This window comes from Oryctolagus cuniculus, chromosome 17 (assembly GCF_051225735.1).
Source record: "Oryctolagus cuniculus isolate XC-2025 breed Fujian yellow rabbit chromosome 17, ASM5122573v1, whole genome shotgun sequence".
Lineage (NCBI taxonomy): Eukaryota > Metazoa > Chordata > Mammalia > Lagomorpha > Leporidae > Oryctolagus > Oryctolagus cuniculus.
In genome coordinates, this window is record NC_142883.1 from 60571162 (window position 1) to 60583236 (window position 12075).

The following is a 12075-nucleotide window of genomic DNA, read 5'->3' on the forward strand; positions in this document are numbered from 1 at the left end:
CACAGGGGGTGGCTTCCCCTGCTGTGCCACAGTGCTGGCCCCTGGGAACTCTGAGAATCACACCTGTATTTTATCTGCACTTTTTTTTTTTTTTTTTAACATTATCGTATTTGGTATTTGCTGTTTGTCATGGACATAGTCCTAAATAAATATTCTTTTTGCAAAGCTCCCACTACCTCCATCATTTCTTTTCAATAATGAGCCTCAAGGTCAAAACTCCTTATGTGCAAGTGGCCCAGGTCACAATGCACAGCGACATTAAGGGGTCTGTGGGTGGCTTCGTAAAAACATCTTCAGGAGGAGGGGGCCGGGCAGCGTGGCTTAGCAGGTAAAGCTGCCACCTGTGTGACACCGGCATCCCATGTGGGCGGGCGCCGGTTCTTGTCTGCTGCTCTACTTCCAATCCCGCTCTCTGTTAATGAAACTGAGAAAAGCAGTGGAAAATGGCACAAGTGTTTGGGCCCCTGCACCCACGTAGGAGACCTTGAGGAAGCTCCTGGCTCCTGGCTTTGGCCTGGCCCAGCCCTGGCTGTTGAGGCCTTTTGGGGGATTGAAACAATAGAAGGAAGACCTCCCATAACTCTTTCAAATAAATAAATAAATCTTAAAAAATAAAACTTGGGGGGGGGGTGTTTGGCCTAGCTATTAAGATACTTAATTTTCGGATCAGGGTGCTGGGGGTGATACCCAGCTTCTTTTTTTTTTTTTAATTAATTAATTAATTTTTTTTTGACAGGCAGAGTGGACAGAGAGAGAGAGAGACAGAGAGAAAGGTCTTCGTCTTCCTTTGCCGTTGGTTCACCCTCCAATGGCCGCCGCGGCCGGCGCGCTGCGGCCGGTGCACCGCACTGATCCGATGGCAGGAGCCAAGAGCCAGGTGCTTTTCCTGGTCTCCCATGGGGTGCAGGGCCCAAGCACTTGGGCCATCCTCCACTGCACTCCCTGGCCACAGCAGAGAGCTGGCCTGGAAGAGGGGCAACCAGGACAGAATCCGGCGCCCCAACCGGGACTAGAACCCGGTGTGCCAGCGCCGCTAGGCAGAGGATTAGCCTAGTGAGCCGCGGCGCCGGCCTGATACCCAGCTTCTAATTCCAGCTTTCTGCCTTTGACACATGGACCTTTGGGGACACCCGAACGAATATCCAAACAATAGCAAGGGGCTATCAACTGTATCTCACAACAAAAGCGTGGAGATGTGGATGTGTGTAAGATATGTGCTGGCTAAGCTGGACGCTGAGGGGACCACCAGGAGGGTTCCAGTGCTGTTCTCTGAGAGTTCCGAAGCCCAAGGAGGGGCTTTGGCACATAGACCCCCAAGCCAGTGGCATCGGATGCTTCTGGGAAGTGGAGGATGGCTCCCTGAGCTTCCGTGGGAACTGCTGCTGGCCCTACTCTTGGTGTGCTGTTCCCTGCCCTGTTGCTTCCTTGCTATCCAAAAATTTCACGTTCATTGCTCTTGTCAACAAAGCTTACAGGAAGTGAATCCTCCAAACACTTGTTAGATTAACTGTCCTCAGTGGGTCTAGCTTGTCTGGCCATGGGGCTGAAAAATGTCATCTCTATTCACCTGGAAACCACCTGTGGACTCAATGGAGGAGAGAGAGAAAGATGCTGACGGTGCCTGTCTGGGGCTGGGGACATACTGCCTAAGGCTAGCTTTGGTCTCACTTTCCTGACTTAACCCCCCCCCCCCCCCATGTAGTGCCTATGCACTTTACACACTTTTCACTCATTAAAAAAATTTTTTTTGACAGGCAGAGTGAGAGAGAGAGAGCAGAGAGAGAGAGAGAGAGAGAGAGAGAGAGAAAGGTCTTCCTCTTCCATTGGTTCACCCCCCCTCCCCACCACCAAATGGCCGCTACGGACGGCGCCGCGCTGATCTGAAGCCAGGAGCCAGGTGTTTCTCCTGGTCTCCCATGCGGGTGCAGGGCCCAAGCACTTGGGCCATCCTCCACTGCCCTCCTGGGCCACATCAGAGAGCTGGACTGGAAGAGGAGCAACCGGGACAGAATTCGGCGCCCATGTGGGATGCTGGCGCCGCAGGTGGAGGATTAACCAAGTGAGCCACGGCGCCGGCCTCCCCTATTTCAATTTTCAAACCATAAGAAAAAAAAAAATCCTTCAATCCGCTGAGGAATCATCTCCAGATCAATCCTTGTGTGTGTATACCCACAGTTGCTTCACTCACTGTCAGTGTCTGAGAGCTCCAGATTTTCAATGTCCAGCCCAACCACCTGCGCCAGATTTTGAAGTCAGGATAGAATTATGTGGGAGGTCACAGCAGCAGGAATAGAAATGCAAGGCCCTCCGTTCTGAGGGCGTGGGCACGAGGGCGCTAAGGTCTGGGATACACTTTATCCCCTCTGGAACTCATACTGAAATAGAATCCCCGTTAGGAGATATTAAGAGGTGGGACCTTTAAGATGTGATTAGGGTTCCGCCTCCATGAATGGATCAATCTATTCAGGAGCGTTCATTATCACAGGTGAGCGGGCTAAATGGAGAGTGGCTGCCTTGAAAGCCATTTTGGCTGGGTCTTGCGTGTGCTCCCAGCAAGATCATCCCCACATGGGACCACTCCACTTTGGACCAGAAATGTGAGCCGAAATAATGCGCTTTCTTTTGTAATTTACCCAGTCGCGGGTGTCGTGCGTGCAATTTGCAACCAAAACGGACTCAGACATTATCTGGGACTCCCGGGGGCTCGCTGCCTCAGGGTTGGATATTTCAGTCTTCAGAGGCTGCTGGCGGGGAGAGGTAACCTGAATGCAAACATCCTAAAAAAAGCTGAAGTACAGGGACCGAATTTTCCACCCCATTTCCAGGCATGCTGCTTATACAATGATTTCTCGGGACATTTTCTTGAGGGAAAGCTGGCCAAGTTGAATGATCAGGTAGAAAAAAGAAAGTTCTCGAAAGCCACTGAACGTTAAGCCTCAAACTTAACAGAGCCCGTGGGGAGTGGCCCCGGGACAGCGATGCATGGACACTGAGCCTGGGCGGCCACAGGGCCACGGGGTCTCCCTCACCCAAGAGATACCCTGGTCCCGCCCGCAGCTGCCATTCGACCTCCGGTTTCTGCACAGCACGCCTCAGGGCGTGGCCCGTGCCCAACGTGCTTCCCAACCCAGCGCGCGGAGCCCGGTAGCGGGTGACCCAGGTGTGGCCGCAGCGGCCCGAACACCCCGCCCTCGCCTCAGCGGACACCCGCGGGGGCCCCCTCAGGGAGGCGGAGCCGCGCCCCAAGCCGCGCACTCCTTTTCTCGGCGGAGGCAGCGGGCTCGCCGCGCGCTGCGTCCTACAAGACGTGCTGACGTCGCGGAGGGCCGGCAGTCGGCGCGGGAGCGGCCAGCGCGCGCGCCTGTGCGTTGGGTGCCGCTTGAGGCGGTGGGGCGCGGGGACCGGGCTGTGCCGGTCTTAGGGCGGCGACCGCCGCCGCCGCCGCCGCCACAGCAGCAGCAGCAGCAGGGAGACGAGGGCCGAGGCGGCCGCACAAGCTGGGGATGGGGAGGACCGGACTCCACACCTCTCCCTTGCGCGCGTCTAGCTCCAGGGGCGCACAGTGACGGCGGCGGCGCCCCCGGCCCGGCAGTGCCGAGGCCGTTTCACCAGAGACCCCACCACCATCACCACCGCCACCACCGCGGCCGGCGTCGGGCCGGGCCATGAGGAGGGGCCGGGCCAGCAGGCCTCGCTGACCCCGGCTCCGCGCGGCGGCCTCCTCCCGTTTCTGCCCCGGCCTCTCGGTATGAGCGTCCGCCCGGGCCCGGGGCCGCGGCTGCCCCAGCCCCGCCGCCCCTCGCGGGCGCGCTCCGGGCCCGCGGGCCCCCGGTGCTGATCCCTGCCCACCGCGCCGAACCGCTCTGCCGCCGCCGCCGCCAGCTCGCTGTATGCCCCGGAGGCGCGGCCATGGAGGTGGTGGGCGACTTCGAGTACAGCAAGAGGGACCTCGTGGGACACGGGGCCTTCGCCGTGGTCTTCCGGGGGCGCCACCGCCAGGTGAGCGCTGCCTGCCCCAGCCGGCCGCGGGGCGAGGCCAGGGCTTTTGGGGTGGTTTTGCAACTTGGCGAAGCCGCGCTCCCTCCCCACTCCCCAACTTGGCTGGCGGCCCCGGGCCTGCCATTGTGCGCGCTGTCAGTGTCGCGGGGTTGGTTTGGATCGAGCGGGGATTGTTTGGAGGCCGGAGCCACGCCAGGCAGCGCTGCACCGACCGAGCTGCCGGCCGCCCGGGGCAGCTGCTGACCCCCTTGGCTGTCGGGGTGCTGCGTAACCGGAGTGCGCCCCGGGGGTCCAGCCTGAAGTTAACCCTCAACCCCAAAGGACTGCATAGCTCTCCGTGCACGTCTGGAGGCTCGAGCACGGCACGGCTGGACCTTTTTTTTTTTTTTTTTTTTCCTCCGCCCTGGCCTGCCAGAGATTGTCACCTCTGAGGTTGATAATTGCAGACCTGGTGGAAAGCGGGCGGGTTTCCCGTTAGCCCGGGGCTGTCTCCAACCGGCCGGTGTCACTTTCCCCGGCGAGCCCCGCACCATCTTCCCGTCTTGGGTTAGAGGGCTCCCAGTGGAAAAGATGGTTGCACGCTGTATTTTTCAGTCAGTGCAAGTAAACACGAACGCATGTTCAAGCCTGAATTGTTTATTTATTTATTTATTTTTCCTAAGAGGCCTTTGCTGTTTCGCAAGTAGGGTCACACGAGGTTTCAGAATCTAAAGAATTTGGAAAGGCGCACCGGGAGTGGAAATAATCCTAAAGGGTTTGGCAGTTATGAGTGGTGCCAAGGGGCATGTTGAAAGTGTGCCGTCTTTGCTGTTTGTTAGACGAGGTAGTAACTGCTTCTCATTTATTAGTAAAAATAACTTTAAAAAAGGAGGTGTCCTCCCACAGTAAACCAGGGTTGTTTTCAGTTAAGCATATTTATGTCCACATCTCCCTGCATCTTAGAAGTGGTTATGAACTGTGTTCTTTTGTCATTTAATGTGAGTGTCTGTGTGGTCTCAGTATGGATTATTTTCAGGAGCTGTGTTGTGTGTGTGTGTGTGGAAACACTGGCTTGTTACACTGTAACTGATGAAATCATTGCAGTTCTTTTCCATTGTCTCCCCCCCCCCCACATTTATTTGCTAAATCCATCTTTGTGCTTAGATTTTGTTTTCTGCTGACTTGTTTCTGTGGAATAACTTCCAGGAATAACATTGTTTTTCCTTTTCAGAAAACTGACTGGGAGGTAGCTATTAAAAGTATTAATAAAAAGAACTTGTCAAAATCCCAAATACTGCTGGGAAAGGAAATTAAAATCTTAAAGGTATGTTGCTTTGTGTAGAATTTCATCCCAGGTTAGAGGAAGTGAACACATGACGGCAGCCTTTGCAGATTTGGTGGTTGGCCCCAACTCAGAGTTTCTAGCTGCTCCTCATTTTGAAACATGGAGTACTCTGAAGCTGTTTTTACCAATTTACCAATACATGTTTGCCTCTTGGCCAAATGTTGGGGAGGGATTTTAAAAAGACTGCTTTTAAGTTTTTTTTTTCCCTTTCTTTCTCCCAGTTGCTGTGGTATTGTTTGAGAAGAGACCCACACATTGTTTACCTTTTCTGTTGACCCTAATTTAAAAAAAAATTTTTTTTACTACGTTGAAGAAAGGTATTTTCCTTGGAGGCAGTGTTTTTGGATCACTCACAATCAGTGTTACCCAAGTGAGCTGGTTTGAGGAAAGCAGGAAATGATTCCATGGGCAAATTAGTTTGGAAAATCCTTTTTTACTAAATACTTCTTGAACAAAGTACTTGGCTAATTAAAGTCTGAAAAATTGTACAAGGTTTGGTATACTTAACCCAGTATTTCCAAACTGCTATGGTCATGGAACCCAAACACGTAATCAGCTCTCATCAAAACTATTATGGCAATCTCTTTGGTAAGAATTATAGCTCTGAGTTAACAGTTATACTTTGTTTTCTTTTAGGCAGATAATGTGCTTTTGAAAAGCAGTTTGATATTTTTAATACCTCTATTGCTATTACAAATTGAATATTAAAGTTAGAAAACTGTTAGAAAGTCAGTAGCCATGTTAACTATAGAACATATTTTATAAACAAGTATAGGGACTTTGTTAGGCATCTAGAAACTGATGATGGTGAAAAACCACTTAGGCCATAAGAAAGTTGATCAGGTACATTGCTTCTTATGCTTTAATAGGTTGGATTGTTCTCACTATGTCTAGAAGTGTACTGTGCTATAACTAGTGTTTCTGTATGTGTGTAGGTGTGTGTATTTATATTTTTATTTGTATATTGAAATATATTAAAATTGTTAGATTACATACAAACGTTTTCTCAATTTCCTTAACAGGAACTTCAGCATGAAAATATTGTAGCACTCTATGATGTTCAGGTACCTTATTTTGGATTTTTTTTTAAATTAAAAACTCAGAAATTTTTATTTTTGTACAATATCAATGAATCATAATGGAAATAAAAAATGACCTTCATTCTTGTTGAAAAGACATGTAGCTTGAGTTATGTGTTTGTTAAGGTGTTGTTTAAAGAAGCACAGGGCAGTAGGCTAAAATAATGTGCTGCACGAGGAAACTTCCTAACAATTGATAATATAGGGGAGTTGTTTTAGGTCATGTAGAGGAATACTGGTACTACACCTAGTATTTCTGTGATAAGTAAGAAAAGACTATTGTGGGCACTTGAAAATTAAATAGAGCTTTTTTTTCTTGTTATGAAAGCCATATTTGTAAATTGTAGAAACACTTGAAAATAAAAAGGATCAAAACCAGGATAGTATCCATGTCTGTCACTAGCTCCTGAGTTGCGTTTTGCTTGGAGGTAGGAAGGCTGGATCTGAAGTTACCTGCTAAGGTGGATTTTCTTTATGATCCAGATGATTCTTGGAACTCCTTTTTAAGAGCCCAACTTTGGAGGAAATTTCTATTTTCTCAGTGAAGCATTAGATGAAGTAGTTGGTTCATACTTTGGGGCCATGGTATGTGCAGCAGTCCTCCTTTACATTACCTTCATGATTAGGGTGATGGTCACCATGTGAGATCCACAGAGGGAACAGCAGATTCGAGTTTTCACCCCAGAAAACCAGGGTATACAGTGTGCACAGCTTCTGTGACTTCTTTGTTTTGCTTTGATTAGTCTGCATAGTTGAATTTCAAGTAAACGAACATCTTTTGTGATTTTTCTATATGTATTTCTAGCTAAACCCTTTTCTGTACTCAATGACTCATATTTATCCATTTTGCATGTTTTTGAGTGGCTGTTATGTGCCAGGCATTGTTCTGATAATTGGGAATAAAGCAGTGGATAAAACCAAGTTCTTGATCTCAGTGTGCCTAATTTTTGTGGGGTGAGACAAAATAGACTATTTTATATGTACTTTTTAAAAAAATAGTAAACCTTTTTTTAAAGCTTTATTTTTTATTTATTTGAAAGGCAGAGTTACAGAGACAGTGAGTGGGGAGGAGAGAGAGAGAGATCCATCCATCCATCCATCCATCCATCCTCCATCCACTGGCTCAGTCCCCAAATGGCTGCAGTGGCTGGGGCCGGGCCATGCTGAAGCCAGGAGGCCAGGGCCTTTTCCCAGTCTCCCACGTGGGTGCAGGGACCTAAGGGGCTGCTTTCTTAGGCCATTAGCTAGGAGCTGGGTTGGAAATGGGGCAGTGGGGTCTCTAACTGGCACCATATGGGGTGCCAGCGTCTGCAGGCAGAGGCTTAACCTATGCTACAATGCTGGCCTCTACATGCACATTTTTTAATGTAGTCATTTTCATATGTTTATATCATAACACAACTATCTAAACTCACAAGATGTTTAGGTTTTTCTCATAACAGAAATAATGTGCACCTTCTGAATATATCCTTGATTATTTCAAATTCAGTTTTTAGAATTGGAATTACAAGGTCAAATAGCATGCACGTTTTAAAAATGTCTGTCTGTAGTATATTACGGCTCTACAAGAAATTTGTGATGTAAACTGCCATTTACAGAATATGTGTATGCTGTGGAGTATATTTTATTGCTTGTTCAAGTAGGTTTAAGTCTTTCCTTCACCTGAGAAATTCAAAACAGTACGGAAAGGAAGGAGAGGGGTGGGTGTTTGGCACCGTGGTTGAGACTCTGGCATCCTATATCCGAATTCCTGGGTTTATATCCTGCCTCTGCCTCTCCTGTTTCTTGCTAATTTGTACCATGGGAGGCAGCAGATGATGGCTCAAGTACATGGGTCTTGCCAACGATGTGGGAGACCTGCATTGAGTTCCAGGCCCCCAGTTTCAGTCCTGCTCGGTCAGCATCGCTGAGTCAGTGGGTGGAAGATCTGTCTCTGTCTTTCAAAAAAGTACAAATAGATAAATAAAAGTTATTTAAAAAGGAAAAAGAAAAAAAACTTGAGTCAAAACTAACTCAGCTCGTAATTCCTGGTTGAAACGTTGATTCTCCTCAGAGCTGTTACGTAATTTGTCTTGGTCTCTGTGTATCAAAGGCATCAAGTAGTGCAAGTCAGCTCCTACTACAAAAATTGCTAAATAATATTAACACTTTTTTTTTCAACAGGCAGAGTGGACAGTGAGAGAGAGAGACAGAGAGAAAGGTCTTCCTTTGCCGTTGGTTCACCCTCCAATGGCTACCGCAGCCGGCACGCTGTGGCTGGCGCACCGTGCTGATCCGAAGGCAGGAGCCAGGTGCTTCTCCTGGTCTCCCATGGGGTGCAGGGCCCAAGCACTTGGGCCATCCTCCACTGCACTCCCGGCCACAGCAGAGAGCTCGCCTGGAAGAGGGGTAACCGGGACAGAATCCGGCGCCCTGACTGGGACTAGAACCCGGGGTGCCGGCGCCGCTAGGCGGAGGATTAGCCTGTTGAGCCGCAGCGCTGGCCAATATTAACACTTTTGAAAGATTTATTTATTTATTTGAAAGGCAGTTACAGAGAGGCAGAGAGAGAGAGAGAGAGAGGTCTACCATCTATTGTTTCATTCCCCAAATGGCTACAACGGCTGGAGCCGTGCTGATCTGAAGCCAGGAGCTTATTCTGGACCTCCCACATGGGTGCAGGGGCCCATTCTTGGACCATCTTCTGCTTTCCCAGGCTACAGCAGAGAGCTGGATTGGAAGTGGAGCAGCCAGGAGTCGAACCGGCACCCAAATGGGATGCTGGCACTGTAGGCGGTGGCTTTACCCGCTACACCACAGCGCCAGCCCCAGTATTAACTCTTAATTTCCCCTTCTTGGAGAGGTACAGAAAACCCTCACAATTGCAGTGTAGATTTTGCTTTCGGGGTAGAGTATACTTAGACATTTTTTTTTTGTATTAGAATGAAAAATATTGTCAAGTGCCAGTGTTGATTGTTGAAGGAGATAAAACCTGAATTATCAAATAATCAGGACTTTCAAGCTGACTACATTAAAATGTTTCTTTTTAAAATTTATTTTGTGCTTTGTATACTACTGGATCTAATTTATAAAAATTTTAAACATATCAGTCAAATGAATATAGCCTTGAGTATTTGACTATCAAATAAGCAGAGTTTCAATCTAATATTTTGGGTTTGTTTCCTTGATTGTTACTGTTCATCAAGTGGTACATCATATTTAGATAACGTAAAACTGTGAATAAAGTGACACAGAACAATAGTATGTGCCATGCCATGTGTGGATCTCTGACCTTACGTTAGAGAGACGCCAGCCTTTATCGCCACCATGTGGTTCTACTTTTGCGAATTTCGGGAAGAGACGACTAGGCCTTGGTGAGAGGCATCAGGAAAGTTGGAACAGAGGTTGCCTCTTGGCAGCTGGGATCGATGACAGAGGGGCAGGAAGGAATTTTTTGGGGAGACATTATGCATTTCTATTCGAAGCGTAGGTACACGGTGTATACATTTGTGACAGCTCATTGAACTGTACACTTCCATCACTGTTGGTTTATGTAAATTGTACCTCAGTAGACACAAAAAGTGCAACTGGTAAATGATAGTTTGAAAAATATTTATAACAATAGATAACAGGGAAATATGCAAAGAATTTAAGACCTCACAAAATTAGTAAGGAAAAGACAAAGAAAAATAAGCAAAGGATATAAATTGTTGGTTCTCATAATAGAAATAAAAATGGCTACTAAATGAAGTAGGAAATGTAAATTAAAGTATCAGTGACGTGTCTCTTCTCATTTCATCCAACTGGTAAAATTAAAAAGTGCAGGGCCAAGTGCTTGGGTCCCTGCACCCGCATGAGAGACCAGGAGGAAGTTCCTGGCTCCTGGCTTTGCATCAGCGCAGCACTGGCCATAGCGGCCATTAGGGGAGTGAACCAACGGAAGGAAGTTCTTTCTGTCTCTCTCATTGTCTATAACTCTCTCTCTGTCTCTCTCTCTCACTGTCTAACTCTACCTGGCCAAAAAAAAAAAAAAAAAAAAGTGCAGGGCCGGCATTGCAATGTTGTGGGTAAGGCTGCTGCCTGTGACGCTGACATCCCATGTGGGTAATGCTTATTGAGTCCTAGCTGTTCCACTTCCGATCCAGCTCCCTGCTGATGATCTGGGAAAGGCAGCAGAGGATGCCCAAGTACTAGGCCCCTGCCACCCATGTGGGAGACCTAGATGAAGCTCCTGCCAGCCCCTGTGTTGTAGTCATCTGGGGAGTGAACCCGTGGGTGGAAGACCTTTCCCTCCACCCTTTCCTCGTCCCCTCTCCCCTCCCCCAATACTCCCTCTAAACTCTGCTTTCTCTCTGTAACTCTGACTTGTAAAGAAGTCTTTTAAAAAAAAGTGCATCAGGGTAGGTAGGTGTTTGCCTAGTGATTAAGACACTGGTTAGGATGCCCGTATCCCATCTCCCAGTTCTTGGATTGAAGTGCCAGCTCTGCCCCTGGTTTCTGCATGTTGGGTGAGTGAGCCAGCAGATGGGAACTCTGTCTGCCTCTCAATTAAATACAGAAAAAATTTTAAGAAATAACTCCTCTCTCTAAGATTTATTTATTTATTTAGAGGGCAGAGTTAGAGGGAGAGGCAGAGAATCTTCCATCCACTGGTTCACTCCCCAAATGGCTACAACAGCTAGGGCTGGGCCAGGCCAGGCCAAAGCCAGGAGCCAGAAACTCCTTCCAGGTCTCCCATGTGAGTGCAGGGGTCCAATCACTTGGGCCATTTTTGCTGCCTTCCCAAGCACATTAGTAGGGAGCTGGATTGGGAGTGAAGCAGCCAGGACTTGAACTGGTACCCATATGGGATGCCAGCACTGCAGATGGCAGCTTAGCCTGCTCACTGTGCCTCAGTGCTGGTCCTGTGACTCCTCTTTAAAAAATAAAAGTACAGGGGGCTGGCGCCATGGCTCACTTGGCTAATCCTCTGCCTGTGGCGCTGGCATCCCATATGGACACCAGGTTCTAGTCCCAGTTGCTCCTCTTCCAGTCCAGCTCTCTGCTGTGTCCCTGGAGGGCAGTGGAGGATGGCCCAGGTCCTTGGGCCCTGCACCTGCGTCAGAGACCAGGAAGAAGCACCTGGCTCCTGGCTTCGGATCGGTGTAGCTCCAGCCGTGGCAGCCATTTTGGGGGTGAACCAACGGAATGAAGACCTGTCTCTCTCACTGTCTAACTATCTGTCAATTTATAAGAAAAATGTTTATTGGTAGGATTGGGGGGATTCCAGTGAATAGTGTATTATCATATGTCACATGTAGAAATGTGGATTGTTAGGACATTTGTGGAATATTGTTTGGTAATTCCTGTTTTTGCCCTTCTGCTTCCCATTAGAATATTCTCAACATTGCCACAAGAGTGGTCCTGTTAATGCCCAGGTCAGGGCATGCTGCCCCTCTGCTCAGAGCCTTGCAATGGTGTCTCATTTCTATCAGAGCAAAAGCCAAAGTCCTGTTACCACAGCCTAACCAGTTATGTAGGACTCCTCTGCCTTCTTTGTACCTTGCTGCTTCTGTGCTATCTACATCAGCCTCCTGATGGTTCCCGAAGCACCCGGTTACCCTGGCCCTGGCCCCTTTTCGCTTTCTACCTAGAACCTGCCTCCTCTAAATATGCTGCCCACGGGAATCTTTGTGTCTCAGTGACAGATGCTGG

At 48.6% G+C, this 12075-nt stretch overlaps 1 protein-coding gene across 11 annotated transcripts in view; it reads left to right on the forward strand.

Moving 5' to 3' along the window:
- The first annotated feature begins 2463 nt into the window (after positions 1 to 2463).
- The window catches only part of ULK2 (unc-51 like autophagy activating kinase 2), an 84625-nt gene continuing 75013 nt past the window's right edge, over positions 2464 to 12075 (forward strand). For 6 of the 11 annotated variants that reach the window (XR_016224343.1, XR_016224344.1, XM_089318490.1 and 3 more), the window contains exons 1-3: positions 2464 to 2597; positions 5210 to 5302; positions 6346 to 6387. Coding sequence is in view for 6 of the 11 variants with exons in the window: in XM_089318490.1 (XP_089174616.1) it covers positions 2499 to 2597; positions 5210 to 5302; positions 6346 to 6387 (234 nt within the window). In the remaining 5 variants the exon portion in view is untranslated. Of the gene's footprint in view, positions 2598 to 3331; positions 4000 to 5206; positions 5303 to 6345; positions 6388 to 12075 lie in introns of those variants that run through there. The other 5 variants (XM_002718949.6, XM_008270670.5, XM_089318496.1 and 2 more) reach the window with 5 other exon arrangements.